At 42.6% G+C, this 18,286-nt stretch overlaps 1 protein-coding gene across 1 annotated transcript; it reads right to left on the reverse strand.

Moving 5' to 3' along the window:
• Positions 1 to 146: 146 nt before the first annotated feature.
• Gimap4 (GTPase, IMAP family member 4) lies at positions 147 to 6,406 on the reverse strand. The gene is made up of 3 exons (XM_078040814.1): positions 6,351 to 6,406; positions 3,723 to 3,794; positions 147 to 2,080 (listed from the first exon to the last, which is right to left on the reverse strand). Exons 2-3 carry the CDS (start codon positions 3,778 to 3,780, stop codon positions 1,152 to 1,154), a joined length of 987 nt encoding a protein of 328 aa, XP_077896940.1. The 5' UTR covers positions 3,781 to 3,794; positions 6,351 to 6,406; the 3' UTR covers positions 147 to 1,151.
• Positions 6,407 to 18,286: the final 11,880 nt, after the last annotated feature.

Consider the following 18,286-nt stretch of genomic DNA (forward strand, 5'->3'; position numbering starts at 1 on the left):
GAAACAGAGGTGCCATGAGGGTAGGCCTAGTCTAGCTCCAAAATCATCTTGAACTATTACCAAAAAACTGAAAATCATCTCTGTTTTATTAGAAGTAGCAGTGGTATCTTCCAAGACAAAACAGAGTCCAATGCTGTACAAACAGGTGAGAACTGAGAAGTTTTATTAGAAGTACAGATAACCTGTCAAGCGTTAAGTACTCAAGGTGTGATGTGAAGGCGTGGGGTGGCAACAGTTAGTTGTTTCTCAAAAAAAGGACAGATCTGGTTACTCATCAAGTTGGTTAAGAAGGGATGGACAGAGAGTCTACAGACACACCTGATCATATCAAACACTGTGCACTTATTTGTTGAAATGCTGTCTTTCACTCTTTCTGGCTTTTGGGGATCACTACATAGTTGAGTTCTGAGAGAACTGTTTTCTAAACAACTCCTTGTTCCTCAAAGAGCAGATGATAAGGAACAATTCTAGTCCTTTTATGAATCATAATTATATAATTTGATGTTCACTGAGAAAGAATCGTCTCCAGCTATAAGACTGCCTAATGCAAACAAAGAATTATGCTTTCTAACAAACTATGCAGGTAGCTTATTGTTAGCACCCTAAAGGCAAAGATAAGTGTGTAGGAGCTATGGACGGAGAATATCTACCAATCTAAAAGAATTTGGGGGAGAAAGTTTTACTAGAAACTAGTGGATACAGCTTGGGGTCATGTTCTTTGGTCTCCTGCATCCCTCTCTCCGTGTCTCTAAGGAAGAATTCCCTGGCAGCAAGCATCATTACTTTTTGCTTTTGAGCTTCACAACTTGAGGATTTGCCCCTCTCCTGCTAGGTCAAACATCTGCCTATTGCCAAGGGTGAACTTTCCTGCACCCCCTGGTCCTGAGAGCCTGAGAGACAGAAACTAGAGCTCAGACTGCGGGGAACAAGTCACATGGGGAGGGTCATCAGGTAATATGCAGAAAATATAAATGCATTTTTCTTTTTTTAACATTTTTTAAAATTTTTTAGTTGTAGTTGGACACACTACCTTTATTTTACTTATTTATTTTTATGTGGTGCTGAGGATTGAACCCAGTGCCTCGCACGTGCTAGTTGAGCACTGTATCGCTAAGTCACAACCCCAGCCCCAAGTGCATTTTTCTTTAAGTCTAGTCATCCGTAAACAGATGGAAGAACAAGGAAACAACATCCAAGGCTTTCAAGATTAATTCAATTATCCAACTCTGGTTCTCGACCTCCACTCTGGCATTCTGCTGCCTCAAGGTGTAGACAGACTCCGTTTCCTCTAGTGTCCTCTCCATTTGGCCCTTTCTCCTTTCCCGCTCCAACTCATTTTTCAGGTGTCTGATTTGCCTTTCGTACTCCTCTCTTATCTGTGCTTTCTCTCTCTCCAACTCTGCTCTGTACCGTTCTTGGACTGCTAGGACTTGATGCTGAATTTCCTCCTCAGCCCTCCGGTACATCTTATTGGTGAAGTATCTTCCCCCGTTCTCCCTCACCACCTGCTGGACCAGGGTCATCAGCTCCACCCTCTGTGCCTCCTGCTCGGCTCCTGTCGACTTGTTGTTGAATGCACAGTATCGATGATGGAACTTGGCCACCAGCTCTCGAATGCCTTCCGGACCTTGCCTTAAGTAATCCTGGAAATCGGTGCTGTCCAAGTCATCTTTCCTAGTGAACAAGAGAATCATGAAACTTCGAGCGCTGTCTCCAAACATTTGCAGGATCTTCCTTGTGGCCTTTTGCTCTTCCACAGTGTAACGGCCTAATGGGACCACCAGGACCAGAACATGAGGCCCTGGGGAGGTCAGGAGGACACAGCGAGCAATCTCCTTCTGTGTGTCAGCATCCTGTGCCTCGGTGTCAAAAATGCCAGGAGTGTCAACAACGACGAGTTCACTTCCCTTCCACACACTGCACTTTTTCTCGCAGGACTTAATAACGGATTTTGCTGAAATGCCAGATTTAAATGCTTTCTCTCCAAGGATGCTGTTCCCTGTGGCACTTTTTCCTACTCCAGTTTTACCAATTAATACAATTCTCAATTGGGAAATTCTGTGATCTTGGTGTCCGGGCCCTGGGACATCAAGGAAATAGACACAGAGTTAGAATCTACCTCCGATGGTTTCCCATGCTCTCTCTGTTGAGGCCAGCCTGTCCTCCCAGGGTCTATAGATGGCCTTCTGGGCCGTTTCCATCCTGGACAACGGGCATATCCCTTGATCTCCCATTTTCACTCGCTTTTCAGGATTCCCTTGAGCTCCTTACTGTGACCACATGTGGCTTCCCAGCCCATGGAGGAAGACATAAATGGTTTCAGAAGAGAACTATGAACCCTGCTGAGAGCTATCCCAGCACAGTAATTTAGGAAAGAACACAAAACTTGGCTTTGGCGCTTCTGCAGTGGGAGATTGATTTCCCAATTTATATTCCAAATGGAGCTCCCAGTACGGAACCAGTAGCAGGTTACAGAACTCATCACTATTTTATGGCGAAGTTTCCTATGTTTGAGATCCAGAATTGGGAGATGAAAGAAATATATTTCCAAAAGTTCTATGTGTGAGAACACAGGATAAAGGAAGGCAAAAGTTATCTAAGGAGAAACGTGGGTGGACATTCACATTGTTACTTAGTTAGCATCAGGGAGGAAGTCACCCTCCTTGGAATCTCCTGGGAGCACTGGCCTGCTGGCCATGGGCAAGGGGAGCAGGAAAATCACGGCAGGTGGAATTTAAGGGCACCAGAGCCCAGCTCCCACACTGCCCCAGTCTGCCAGTGTTGACAGTGTATGAATGGCAATCCATGGCTGATTGCCCCACGTCATTCCCATCCCTGTGTGCACGCCTGTCTGGGATATGGATTTGTAGCTCCTCCCACTAAAAAGCAACTGATGAATCAAGATGGTCCAAGTGACATGCTTTGGACAATGCCACAATGGAATGCATAATTCAAGCAGAGACTCCCAAAGTGCTCCTGTACTATGGTTCACCTTCTCTGTGCTCTTCCTGCAACTGCTGTGTGAAGACGCCTGGACCGGCCTACTTGAAGACACCTTGGCCTGCCCGAGAGCTAGTTAACCCCACACAGGTCCATGAAGCTATCAAGGCCGAGACCCAGAAGCTGGCTCAGACCGGAGAGCTGTCTGCCTGACCTTCAGAACGAACTCAATAGTTGGTGTTTTAAGCTACTAAATTGTGGGCTAGGTTGATAAATCAGTTCAACTGACATAATCAATTTCTATGGGTAAAAGAGTAAAGAGGGGGTTTGTGATGTGCTGAGTCAGCCTGTTGACTTTGTTGGTCGTAGGGGACCCCAGCAACAGGCAAATCAGGGACCTGGATGAAGGATTGATTACTCCCACATTTCTCCTTCTCAATCCCCCTCCAGGCTGAGGAAAGGAGCAGAAGAGCAACAGAGAGGCCTCCCCGCTGTTGTGCAGTGTCTGTGCTGTGGGAAGCAGGGAGCAAGAAGTGGTGCTGAGCCCTGGATCTATGGGGGCCCCTTTCTGTTTCTCCCCGAAGTAGCTGTTATGGCCATCTCGGGAGGAAATGGAGAGGGTGGAGGGAAGGAAAAGATGTGGGTCAATGGAGAGAAATGAGGAGCAAGGCTAGGGACATTGCTCTCCTGCTGAAGTGGGGACTGGCCGTCAGAACCAGAGGGGTCCCCACCGCCCAGCCCTCTTCCCAGCGGACAGGCCTGGGGCCCTGCGCACGTCTCACCATAGCTGGTCCCTGGTTTGCTGTGGTAGAAATCCACATCATGGTACTGGGCTGACATTATGGTTTGGATTCCTGTAGATAAAGAAGAAAATCGCACAGTGTGGGGAAGGCAGAGGGACTGCAGCGTCTGATCTGGCTGTCAGTGTTTTCTCCTGCTGTAAACCTCTCCTCTGAGGGCTCCTGCCTCATTTCCCAAAACCTCACCTCAACCCTCTGCTCTCAGTTTCACTTCTAGGTCTTTCCATCACCTCCCCCCCCAACACACACACACACACAAACCTCAGCGCTTCCTGGGTGCGGGCTCCAGCCAGGCCCCTCTCTCCCTGGTGGGCTGCTCTCACCAGCCTCTGCAGGCTACAGACCCCCTGCTGCGTGTTCCAAACCTCTGCCCTGCACTTTGGCCTCATTTGGCTCTTGCATGGGCTTCTCAGACAGAAGCTGGCCAAAAGGGAGCCCGGGTCCTCCACCTCCCACAGGATTCCTCTTCAGCCAGGGGCTCCCGCCAGACCCAGGGTCATGTCCTGCTCTTCTTTCCTCACCTGCATCCGCCCGCCCCGCATCCTGTTGATTCTGGCCCCCCAGATCTCAGAACTATTCGTGTCTCTCCGTCTCCCTGCTCCTCCTCTGCCACTGGTTTGCACGTATCACTTTCCTGACTGATCACCTTGTCTTCCTTCCCTTTCCAATTCCACCAGTCTTTAAAACTAAAATTTTACTTTTTTCTTTTCTTGCTTCAATCCCCGAGTTGCTGCCTACTGCCTTTAGAAAGCAGTTTAGATCCTCAGAATGACCCGGAAAGCCCTGCGCCATAACTTCCTTCTCCCATAGCTTTAGCCACAGCGGCTCCTTCAACGTTCCCAGAACCCTCTGGATTCCTTCAACTCTTAGCCCTTTGCAGACTCTTTTTTCTCCCAATTCAGACCAGTGCCCAGCTCATGCCCGCGCAGCCCTCAGGCCTCAGAGGTCTTCCACACCTCACCCAGCGCCATGGCTGACCACAGGCCAGCGCTGGTGAGCTCCCTGGCTGTGGGCTCTAACAGGGCCTCTTCATGTCAGAAGAGGAAGCTATTTGTAGGATGTTCTACTGGCCCCCCATAAGCTTTGTGATGGGAAGACCATATGTCACCCCCCTTTTCTCTGGGGACAAGCATAATACTGGACAAAGGGTGGTCTCGATAAATGTTTGCTAAATAAATGAATTGATCAATAATCCCTCAGCTTCTGGCCCCTGTCTGATCACTATATCCAACCCTCGTCTACTCTGTAAAAATGACAATTCCTTCCTTGATGGTCAGCTCTTGGTGGCATAGAAGCTTGGTGGTCTTTTTTAAATGTTATCCTTCATTGCTACCTCTGAGCATTTTGAAAAAATGTCACAGGTGCAGACTTGAGCCAGGACAGTTTGAAAATGCTCTTGTTAAGGACAAGGTCACCAGGCAGGGAGCCATAAATTATAGATTTGAAACAGAAAGTCAAGCACTTCTTTTTGAAAAAGGAAAAAGGGGGTAAGTATACCTTTATTCTTTAGGAATAGAGAGGAAAAAGTTTCCTGTAAACCTGGAAGAGAAATCATAGAACTTTTAAAAATAAGCTGAAACCACAGAGTTGATCTTGGTGATTGGTATCAGGAGTGGATACAGGAGGCCAGCATTAGGAAAACAGAGGGTTTCTGGCTGTTTGTGTTTTGTTTTGGGTACCGGGTTGAACTCAGGGCCTAGAGTCACTTAACCACTGAGCCATATCCTCAGCCTTTTTAAAAAAATTTTTGTATTTTATTTCAAGGCAGCACCTCACTGAGTTGCCGAGGCTGGCTTTGAACTCCTGATCTTCCTGTCTCAAGCCTCCCAATTGGCTTTTCCACATTTGGGATTATAGGTGTGTGCCACCACATCTGGCCTGGGTGTTTCTTAAGGTCCTGCGCTCCACACATGGGCTCTCTAATGCTGCTCTACTGACCCTCATCTAAATGCAAAACTAGGGGAAAGTGCTTTTGTGAGTCTGATCTTGGGTAGCTAAGTTCTCCTACTCTGCCTAAGGAATAAACACCCATCAGTCCCAGCTTCTCCTGAACTGCGAGTCATACAGGAAAGCATACCCCTTCTCCCCGCTCCTAGGGAGAGCTCATTTCTGGCTGAACCCAGGAAGGGACTGTCTCTGAGGCGGCAGGTCCCTAGCAGGCAGCTCTGAGCAGACAGTTAGTGGGGTCACAAGGCCTCCGACTACACAGCCTCTGAGCCTGACCTACGGGTCAGTTCTGGGGAGCTGCACACCAAGCTCTGCCCTTTACAGGTATCAGTGTTCTTCCCACCAGCCCCTCAGGGCTAATTGGGTCCACTCACCCGACTCTAACCCTGGAACAGCCAAGTTTATTCATAAATTCTACAACCAGGGCAGGAATAATTTATTTGTATGAAAAGTATCCTCTAAACAGTAACCCCTGAAAAAGACATCAATTGTAAGGCTCAGCCTTCAAAACAGATTACAACCTCAAATCAGCAAAGACAGGAAACAAGAAATATATTCTGAAAACAAGTTTGCCAAGAGGTTTAGGACAAAGAGCCAATAGAGAGGTCCCCTCCCCACCAAATTTAACATTTTCTTCCCCAAAACAGACAAGCATTCCCTTACCTGGAAAATCTGGGTCTTGTACCCTTTTCTGATTTTGCAGGCAATGCTGAGCCAGAATATTGAGGAGGAGGAGGAGGAGGAGCAGAAAGGAAGTGAGGGGAGGAGCTATCTAAACTTGCTTGTGCAAGGGACCTGCACACCTTATTCCTCAATTGCACCAACAGAATTTTCTGTAATGATGGGATTGTCCTGTGTTGTCCAGTCCAGAAACCATGAGCCACATCTAGGTACTGAGTACTTAAAATGTGAAAAGTTGTGATTGCAGGGCTGAACTTGAAATTTTGTTTCACTTTCATTCATTAATTTCAATAGTCACATATGCCTGGTGGCTATATGCTGAACCTCCCAAAGACTCTGCATGGGTCATGTTGAACAATTCTGGAAAAATCTAGATCAAAACCAGAGAGTTGCTAGTTATTCTGAAGGACCCCTGGGTCCCTGGATCTGCTGCTCAGAACAGCAGGCCTCCGAGCCAGCATTTGCTCCTAGTACCTCAGTCCTAAGCACTGATGTGAGAGAAGGAACAAAATCCTGTTTTCAGCCAGGCATGGTGGGGCACGCTGTAATCCTAGCTACTCAGGAGCCTAGGCAGGAGGGTTGCAAGTTCAAGGCCAGCTTCCAAAACTTAGCAAAGCCCTAAGCAACTTAGTAAGACCCTGTCTCAAAATATAAAAGAGCTGGGGATGTGGCTAAGTGGTTAAGCACCCCTTGGTTCAATCCGAGTACCAAAAAATTTTATATATATCTATATCTTTTTCCATCCTTTTACTTTTCTTTTATGTTGGCTTTATATTTAGAGTGGGTTCCTTGTAGGTAGCACATAGTTGAATCTTCTTTTAACTTGGGCAATTAGATCTTTTTTTTTTTTTTTCATACCAGGGATTGAACCCAGGGGTGCTGAATCACTGAGCACATCCCCAGCCCTTTTTATATTTTACTTAGAGACAGGGTCTTGCTAAGTTGCTTAGGGCCTCACTAAGTTGCTGAGGCTGGCTTTGAACTTATGATGCTCTTGCCTCAGCCTCCTGAGCCGCTGGGATTATAGGCGTGTGCCACCACACCTGGCATAATTATCACATACTTTATGTGATTCGTGATAAATCTGTCATTTTACTATTTATTTTCTATTTGTCCTATGTAGTCTTTTCCCTTTTTCCTATTTTTCTTCCTTATTTTGGATCGAATTTGTATGATTTCATTTTTATTTCTTTTTGCTGGCTTGTTAGCTACAAGTCTTTGTTTTGTTCTCTTCTCGGCGGGGGCTTTGGGGTTTAACTCCCCAAGTGCACCTTTGAGCACTCTCAAACCTCTTCATGTATGTAGCAGCAAAGGAGACCCATTGCTTCAGTGACTTTGATTGTCTAGTTTCTCTGGAGAAGTGCTGAACTGGGGACCTCTGTGGGTAATTTTGGCAGTCTTATTCATCAGCTGGTGCAGAATAATCGAGAAACCACACGTGTTGGGACACAGGCACTGCTTGCCATAGCCATCCACAGTCCCTCAGCTGTGGGTCTCCCAGGCCCTCCTCTCCCCTCTTGTCACCAGGCCCCAGGGTGTGGCCCTTCAGGGATTCAGACGATGAAAACAGAATCTTCTATTTCCCTGGAATCTGGCAGGTATTTTAAAAACGTCCTGTTGAGGAACACCGCCCTCCCCCCAAAGAGTTCCAGTTTGTTTTTCTACAAGTTCTTCACAATTTGATGTCTTTCTTTGGAACCCATACTTTCCTTCTTCACACATATGTGAATATCTGCACCACTTTATTGAGACATCATTGCCAAACAGACCAGGGACAAGTTTACAGCAGAAGCAAGTGTCCAGACTATGTCTCCTCTCGGCTGTGGGGGGAAACACAACCTGTGCCCCTGTGGGGCTAATATCAGCCACAAAGTTGATGGCCACCTCCAGGACAGGTGCCAGCCACTTCCTGTCTCATCTCCTTCACACACAGTTGTGGCCACCTCACAGGACAGAAAGTTGGGGTGCAGGGGCCACACCACGTATGCAGCAAGGTGCTCAGAACAGACTGGAGAGAAATACTGCGAGAGGGAAATTTAATCCCAGGGAGGTCTCGGAATTCTGAACTGGGCTCAGCATCCGTCTGGGGTGACCCTTTGGGCTGATCTTAGCCACAGGGGAACGGTTGTGTCTCCCACAGGAGAGGAGACCTAGTCATGGACACTTGCTTCTCTGTCTTGCACTGAGTGGAAGGACTGTACAATAAAGTGGTGCCAGCTGTATTTTATTTAGAATCCTGAGAATGGAGCTTTTTAAAGCCTCAATTGCATTTAGAAAATGTAGCAGGTTTATTATCAAACTCATCAAGATAATTTTTGATTATTGCTTATTTTGAAACAACTGCAACTTGAAAAGTGCATGAGGATGTGTGAATGGCCACCATGGTTCTGTGTGAATGAGAAGACAGAAAGCATTGTGCATGTTTTCTCTGGCTCTGTCTTACTTCCGTTAAACAAGAGTTCAGGGATTGCAGAGGCAAGGCAATGTATGGGCACATGCTGACCAATCTGTAAAATGGGTTAACGTCTATCTTAGATCACAGGCAGCCTCTTTCTGCAAACCCTCTTCAGGTGAGAATGGAGTGAAGGTTACAAAGCCCTGGTGTTAACGAGGACTTGGGTGTATGAGCATCACTGGTATGAGATTTAACCAGATTTCTAGAAGGCAGAGAGAGGTGAGGATGCGTGGGGCAGAACCTCCACATCAACATGAGCCCAGAGAACCTGGAGCTGAGGTGGCCACAGAAGCTGAGTGCCCAGAGAGGTCCAGGTCTGCTGGCTGGCAGTGGGGATTAGTGGAAGATCTGCACATGAAACAGTGGGCCCCATGGTTCTCCCCCTCCCCCTAATTCAGGACCCCACATTCCAAGGTACCTTTTCCCAAGTAAATCCTCAGAAGGTTCTTTTCTAAAGACTAAACCCTCCCCGGGAAATCCTCACCTTCTGGGACTCAGGGCTGCCTTCCCATGGCTGCCTGCACCTGTGCTATGGCCTCAGTAAAGTCTGCAGTGCACCCCTGCCCGCTGCGGAGCTTCCAGTTAGCTTCTCCAGTGATCTATTCTAAATATGAAAAGATGACCAACCAGAGCTGACATGTGAAGACATATTCCAGCATGAAAGAGAGAGAAGAGGTGAATTAAAGGGAAAAAATAACCCTGAAGAGAACTTCTAATTCAGGACCCAAAACCAGGAAAAACCAAACATGCAACCTTAACTATGAATCCTCCCCTGGAGTTAGCTAAAAATATTGCCTTGGTGAGCAGAAAGGAAAATGGGCCCTTACAGGCCTGGAGCTCAGGCAAGGTGGATCCAGCAGGCAGAGGGAGGAAGCAGTAGCTGTCACTCCCAGATGTTTCAGCAACCTGGGGGAGTTCAGCTTCGCTTTTCTAAGCCATATGGATGAAAATAAGAGACACAGGAAAGAGCTCTCAAGGCGAGCATCTAAAAGGGGTGTCCCTACCATAAAACCCAAAGGCCACTTCCTCGGTGAAGGGTGAGCAGAAAACCAGTGACTTCCGGTTAATAAAGGATGACTGAGTTTTTACAATGTTCAGAATGCAATTTAAAGACGCAAAATATGCTGCTGGGTGCAGTGGCTCATGCCAGGAATCTTAGTAAGAGGATGAGACAGGAGGATCCCAAGTTCAAGGCCAGTTTAGCAATTTAGTGAGCTGCTCAACAACTTAGTGAGAGCTGTCTCAAAATTAAAGGGACAAACAGATCCTGGGGGTGCAGCTCAGTGGTAAAGTGCCCCGGGATAAATCCCCAGTGCTTGAATAAATAAATAGGAAAAGAAAATGACGAGTAGAAAACAGAGAACAATAGGAAGGTGAAATCTTTAAAGTGATAACGGTTCTCAGTTTTTCTCCCTTAACTGGTGAGATTCACCAATGTACAAATTCTAGAAATCTAACAAACACCAAAGAAGAAAACTAAGGGAACTGCAGAACATCACAGCAGGGAAAACATCTTAAAAGCTGGGAGAAGGAACAAATCAGACCTTGGGGGGAGGTGTGGCTTCCACTACTCTGGTTTCTTCACAGTAACAAAGGAAGAGACAACAACAGTGAACCTGAAAGTAATGGAAGGGGAGGCCACAAGGGGTGGACTGTCCAATGCAGGAGCAGGAGGGAAATAAACACCTTTCAGACAACAAAGATTGAAAGCTACCAACACAACCTCATTAAAGGAACTTCACACTCCAGGCAAGAGGAAAGTAGTCAGAGAGTCACCTGGAGAGAGTGAAGAGGGACAGAGACCAATCTAGACCACATGAACTGTCCCAGGATTAAGAAATAAATAAATGAATAGAGTTCAAATACACAACAGCAATATATAGTTTGGGGAGGCAGTGGGAAAGGGATCAAAATTCCTAATTCAAAATTCCTGGATGAAAAGAGGATAAAAATATAGATTTCTTTTAGGTTTTCATTAAAAATGTGCATTCTAATCACAAGGAGACCACTAAATAATCAGGAAGAATGTGTATAACTTCTCAACTAGTAGACAAAAAGTAGCATGTGAAAAAAAAAAACACACAAACAATTCAAATTAAGGCTAAGGAAAAAAAGAAGGAAGCATTAAATCGTTTGGCTATGTAGAATGCAAAAAAATAAAGTTTCATATGTGCATCAAATAGAAACTATACTGTAAATGCACCAATCCTCCAGTCTAAAAAAATAAATAAATAAAGATTTTCAGAGTATGTAAAAAATCTTGAAACTTAAAAATTGAGAAAATTGAAAGCAAAGTACTGAAAACTAGAGCAACCAAATGCTAACAAACCAAAAAAATCAAGCGAATTAGACCTTTCATTTAATATTGATTGATAGCCTTCTATGAACCAGGCACTGTTCTAGGCAACTGAACACACCAGCAAATAATAGCACATGAGAATCTTGCCCTATTGGATCTTTAGTGTTTAGTGAGGAGACAGAAAATAAACAAAAGAAAATGCTTGTAAATTATTAAATGTATTAGATGTTGACTTACATAAGCAAGAAGATAATAAAGTATGGTAAATAAGACTAAGAGTCAGAGAAGGCAAGTTAGACTTTTAGATAGTGTGGACAGGGACTAACCCTAATGATTTTATATTTACAGGTACCACTAAAGAGTTGTCACCTACATAAATAAAGGGAACAACTGAATGACTACAGCAAACTGATCTTCATAAATGTACATTAGTGATGACAGATTTTAGCACATATCTCTCAGTCATTGCTAGAACAAGCAGATAAACTAATCAAAAACTACCTAGAAGAATCAATAAATGCAGTTCATCAACTTGACCTAATGAACATACAATAATCCCCTTCATCTCAGAAGATGCCCCCCAAGACCTCAGATGGGTGCCTGAAATTCCAGAGTACCAAACCTGTATACCCTAGGTTCTTCCTACACACACACACACACACACACACACACACACACACACACACACACATACACACCCCTATGATAAAATTTAATTTACAGATTGGGCAGAGTAAGAGATTAACAACAATAACTAATCATATAATAGAGTAATTATATCCTTATGCTATAAAAATTACACAAATGTGGTCTCTCTCTAAAATCTGATTCCACCTTTCTCACTCCTCCTCCTCCTCCTCTTCTTCCCTGAGATGACTACAGGAAACTTAAACCAAGAACAGTGAAACTACGGACGGAGGACATCACTATGTGTAAAATATTTCATAAAACTTCCATCAGTGGTTTTCAAGAGCACAGGGAACACCTGTGAACAGTGGTCTTATGTTTTTCCATGAGGTAATGCTCTAAAAATGTCATAGGATTAGGAATGAAATATCACCGGTCAAATTTCCTGACCACAATGTAATTAAACGACAAACAAATGTTTAGAAATTAGAGAACATAGTTCTAATAATTCATGAATGATATAAAATATGATAGTAGAATTGATAAATACATAGAACTAAAGGAGAATTAAAATACAGCATATCAAAATGTCTGAGATGCAGCCACAGAAGTAAGTACAGATTAAGTCTTAGCTTTAGGTGTATATATTAGAAAATGAATAAAAATAAATCTTTAAAATATATACTTTAAGAAAAGAAGAAAGGAATAATAAAAATCAGAGTAAGTCACAAAGTGGGATAAAATGTTGCAAATCATAAATCTAATGAAGAACTTAATGAAAAAGAACGAAATATATAAAGACCCTTCCTGGGAGATCCAAGATGGCGGGCCACAGGGAGGCTGCATTCTGTGTCACTCCAGGACCTGGGATTCAAGTAGTGGGAATATTGTTTCTCTGAGAGTGATTAGAGGACCCCCGACAGCTGCTTCCACGCAGGACTCCCAGGCACTTGCTCACGCAGGACCTCTGGGTGCACGAGCAGGACCACCAGCATCAACACCCACACAGGACTCCTGGCCCCAGCTCCTGTGCAGGAATCCTGGCTGCTGCTCCCATGCAGGACACCCATCTGCTGCCCATGTGCAGGAACTCCAGCCACCACTCCCTTGTGGACCCCCACCCACCAACATGGGGCTCCTCCACCCCCATTGCCTCCATCTTGAGACACTGAAACCACTGCCATAGTCCCCTACACATGGCAGCCTGCACCTGGGGACACTGCACAGGGGCTGAAGACAGCCGTCAGCCATAACATGTCATGCCACAGAGCTGCATCTCTGAACACACCGCTCAAGGCCACCACCCAGCCCCATCCTACCCAAAACCCCATCCCAGAAAGTACCCACCTCTATCTTGGGACGCCATCTTTAGTTGGGACAACTCCCAGCTGGGGCTTAGAAGCAATTTCAAGGTAAATTTAGTCCCCAACTGAACCCTCTCCTGGCAGCCACTAACCCAGCACAGAGCTTGTGGCTACACGGCCGGTCTATAGCTTGCAAAACCTGGTCCTGAGCTGCCCAATACAAAACTGCTCTCCACAACAGCGCGCTGCCCCCAGAGTGCAGCCAACAAGACCTCTGGAATGAAAAGTTCCTGTTTAGGAAATAAAAAGGGGTGGGGGGCAGTGGGTGAGATACAGTTTAGAGACTAACTTAGAGACCAAGAATTGTGAGGTTTACAGGAGATATAAGGAGGTAAGACCGGGGCCTCACATCACACAAGCAGGACTGGCAAGTGCTATACCCCACATACACGAGCTCTACCCCCAAGACCAACCCTCCCACCCTAATAACTTTCACCTTCCTGAGGGTGGAGATGCCAGCAAACAACAGACAACTCCACCTGTTGGATGGGAAGGCAAGCAGGGAAGACACTGAACTCCAACAAAAACAGTCCTGTACCTTCCTTGGAGATCTCTATCTCTCTCTCTCTCTCTCTCTCTCTCTCTCTCTCTCTCTCTTTTCTCTGTACATCCCCAACATTTTTAAAACCAAGTACTTTTCATGACTTAGGCTGCTGAGGGCTGGGATGTGAATAGTACATTACAGTTATGTTGTATATTCGTTTATCTTCTATTTTTAAATTTTATATTTTTCTTAACATTTCTATTTGTTTGTTTTTTGTATTCTATTGTCTTCCCACTTTTTGTCTCTCCAAAATCACTTTCTCTCTCTTCTCCTGCTACTAATCAATCTCTTTAGATTCCTCTTTCATGCTAAAATCTAATGACACTTTATCCTCACCTCTACCCCCTTAACATCTCATCCTACACCTCACTCCCAGTTCTTTGTCCACCATCAGAAACTGTAGACCTTTTTGCAAACCTACTGTTTATATTGTAGATAATAAGTGAACTCAACATTTCTGCATATTGTGACAAAACCGTAAATGTCTTAATAGGAGCTATTTGGTATAAGGCTGTATACTGTTTGTGTTGGGATCTGTTCACATTGTTCTCCCCCTTAAAGGAAAGATATTGAAACCGTGCAGGGACACTATAAGCCTATAGGGTAAAAAATGTAATGCCTCAGATCTGCAGTGGTAGAAAGAAAGACACATAACAACATGAAAAAACAAGGGAAGAAAGTGTCCCAAACAAACCAAGATACTACATTATTAGAACCCATGGCCAGAAAAACAGAAGAAATTACAGAGAAGGAGTTCAGGATGTACATAATTAAAATCTTCTGTGAATTACAGGATGATATAAGAGCAAGTGCAGGCAGCAAAAGATCATTTCAATAAAGAGCTACATAAGCAAATACAGGAAGAAAAAGATTACTTCAGTAAGGAGACAGAGGTAGGTTCTGAAAAGAAAATCAAACAGAAATACTTGAAATGAAAGAAACAATAAATCAGAAATAAAAACTTGATAAAAAGCATCACCAACAGAGTAGATCATTTTGAAGACAAGACCTCAGACAATGAAGAAGAAATACATATAATTTTGAAAAGAATGTTGACCACACAGTGAAGATGGTAAGAAACCATGAACAGCACATTCAAGAATTATGGGATAGCATAAACACACCAAATTTAAGAATTATTGGGATAGAGGAAAGCATAGAATTCCACACCAGAGGAATGAACAATCTATTCAATGAAATACTATCAGAAAACTTTCCAAACATTAAGAATGAACTGGAAAATCAAATACAAGAGGTCTTCACGACACCAAATGTACAAAATCACACCAAGACATATTATAATGAAAATGCCTAACATACAGAATAAGGAGCGAATTTTAAAAGTCACAAGAGACAGGAATCAGATTACATATAGGGGGAAACCAATTAGGATATATGAAGATTTTTCAACCCAGACCCTGAAAGCTAGAAGACCCTGGAACAACGTATACCAAGCTCTGAAGGAAAATGGATGACAACCAAGAATCTTATAACCAGCAAACTTAAGTTTTAGATGTGATGATAAGTAAAAATCTTCTGTGATAAACAAAAGTTAAAAAATTTACAGTGAGAAAGCCTGCACTATGGAACATCCTCAGCAACATATTCCATGAGGAGGAAATGAAAAACAGCAATGAAAATCAGCAAAGGGGGGTGTTACATTGAAGGAAAAACCCACTCAAAGGAGAAACCAAGTCAAGTTAAACAACAAAAATAAACAAAAATGATAAGGAAAACAAATCATGTCTTAATAGTAACCTTAAATGTTAATGGCCAAAACTCACCAATCAAAAGACATAGACTGGCAGATTGGGTTTAAAAAAAACCATCAATACGCTGCCTTCAAGTGATTCATCTCATAGGAAAAGACATCCACACACTGAGGTGAAAGGTTAAGAAAAAACAAACCACTCACATGGACTGCAAAAGCAAGCAGGGGTTTCCATCCTCAAATCAAATGAAATAGACTTCAAGCCAAAGTTAATCAAAAGGGATAAAAAAGGACATTTCATACATCAACAAGACACAACAATTATAAATATACATGCTCCAAACAATAGAGCATCTAAATTCATTAAACAAACTCAAGTTTAAGAGTCAAATAGACTACAACACAATAATTCTGGGTGACTTTAACACACCTTTTATACCACTAGATACATCTTCCAAACAAAAGCTGAACAAAGAAACTATAGAACTCTATTGAGTTCAATACAATCAATAACTTGGACTTAACTCACATATATAGAACATTTCATCCTTCAACAAGTGAATATACTTTCTTCTCAGCAGCACATGGATCCTTTTCTAAAATAGACCATATATTAGGCCACAAAGCAACTCTTAGCAAACACAAAAAAATAGAGATACTACCCTGCATTCTACCAGATCATAATGGAACGAAATTAGGTATTAATGATAAAATTAAAAAATGGAAGCTACTCCAACACCTGGAGACTACATAACATGCTATTGAATGAACAATAGGTTGCAAAAGACATCAAGAAGGAGATTAAAAATCCTTAGAGGTCAATGAGAAAACTGATACATCATATCAAAATTTCTGGGACACTATGAGGCAGTGCTAAGAGGAAAGTTCATTGCATGGAGTTCATTTCTTAAAAGAAGAAAAAGTCAACAAATAAATGACTTAACATTACATCTCAAAGCTCTAGAAAAAGAAGAACAAATCAACACCAAAAGCAGTAGAAGACAGGAAAACATTGAAATCAGAGCTGAAATTAATGAAATTGAAATAAAAGAAACAACTGAAAAAGTTGACAAAACAAAAATCTGATTCTTTGAAAAAGTGAATAAAAATTATAAACCTTTATCCATGCTAATGAAGAGAAGGAGAGAGAAACCTCAAGTCACTAACACCTATGATGACAAAGGAAATATTATGGTGGACACAACAGAAATACAGAATATAATTAGAAATTATTTTGAAAATTTATACTCCAATAAAATAGAAAATATCAAAGTCATTGACAAATTTCTAGAGTCATAGGATTTGCCAAACTGAATCAGGGTGATATACACAATTTAAACAGATCAACTTCAAGCAATGAAATAGAAGATGCCATCAGAAGCCTACCAACCAAGAAGAGCCCAGGACAGACGTATCCACAGCTGAGTTCTACAAGACCTTCAAAGAAGAACTAATACCAATTCTCCTCAAGTTACTCCATGAAATAGAAAAAGAAGGAACACTTCCAAACTCACTCTATGATCCTGATTCCAAAATCAGACAAAGACACAACAAAGAAAGAAAATTTCAGACCAATATCTCTGATGAACATAGATGCAAAAGTTCTCAGTAAAATTCTGGCAAATTGAATTAAAAAGCATAAAAAAGATAGTGCTCCATGATCGAGTCAGATTCATCTCAGGGATGTAAGGTTGGTTCAGCATATGGAAATCAGTAAATGTAATTCATCACATCAGTAGACTTAAAGATAAGAATCATCGGCCTGGGGTTTTAGCTCAGTGATAGAGTGCTCGCCTAGCACATGCGGGGTGCTAGGTTTGATTCTCAGCACCACATGAAAATAAAATAAAGGTATTGTGTCCAACTACAACTAAAACAAAATATAAAAATGACAAGAATCATATGATCATCTCAATATAGAAGAAGCATTTGACAAAATACAGCACCCCTTCATGTTCAAAACTCTAGAATAACTAGGGATATAAGGAATATATCTCAACATTGTAAAAGCTATGTATGCTAAGCCCCAGGCCAATATAATTCTACACGGAGAAAAATTGAAAGCATTCCCTCTAAAAACTGGAACAAGACAGGAATGCCCTCTTTTACCACTTCTATTTAAAATAGTTCTTGAAGCTCTAGCCAGAGCAATTAGACGAAAGAAATTAAAGTGATATGAATAGGAAAAAAAGAATTCAAACTAACAATATTTGCCGATGACATGATTCCATACCTGGAAGACCCAAAAAATTCTACTGGAAAACTTCTAGAACTAATAAATGAATTCAGCAAAGTAGCAGGATATAAAATCAACACTCATAAATCAAAGGCATTTCTGTATATCAGTGACAAATTCTCTGAAAGGGAAATGAGGAAAACTACCCCATTTACAATAGCCTCAAAAAAAAAAATCTTGGTAATGAACTTAACAAAAAGGTGAAAGACCTCAACAATGAAAACTACAGAACACTAAAGAAAGAAATTACAGAAGACCTTAGAAGATGGAAAGATCTCTTTTGTTCTTGGATAGGCAGAATTAATATTGTCAAAATGACCCTACTACCAAAATCACTATACAGATTTAATGCAATTCCAATCAAAATCCCAATGACTTTACTCATAGAAATAGAAAAAGCAGTTATGAGACACTCAGAATAGTTAAAGCAATCCTCAGCAAGAAGAGTGAAGCAGGTGGCATTACTATACCAGATCTTAAGCTATATTACAGAGCCATAGTAAAAAAAAAAAAAAACAGCATAGTATTGGCACCAAAATAGACAGGTAGACCAATGGTACAGAATAGATGACACAGAGACTAACCCACATAATTACAGTTAGCTCATTAGACAAAGGCACCAAAAACATGTATCAGAGAAAAGATAGCTTCTTCAACAAATGGTGCTAGAAAATCTAGAAAT

This window comes from Ictidomys tridecemlineatus, chromosome 2 (genome assembly GCF_052094955.1).
Source record: "Ictidomys tridecemlineatus isolate mIctTri1 chromosome 2, mIctTri1.hap1, whole genome shotgun sequence".
Lineage (NCBI taxonomy): Eukaryota > Metazoa > Chordata > Mammalia > Rodentia > Sciuridae > Ictidomys > Ictidomys tridecemlineatus.

Coding starts and splice junctions, on each gene's coding strand:
- Gimap4 (XM_078040814.1), bottom strand. CDS start 3,780: ATGTCAGCCCAGTACCATGATGTGGATTTCTACCACAGCAAACCAGGG. Junction 2,081..3,722: donor CAAACCAGGGACCAGCTATG/GTGAGACGTGCG, acceptor TTGATGTCCCAG/GGCCCGGACACCAAGATCAC.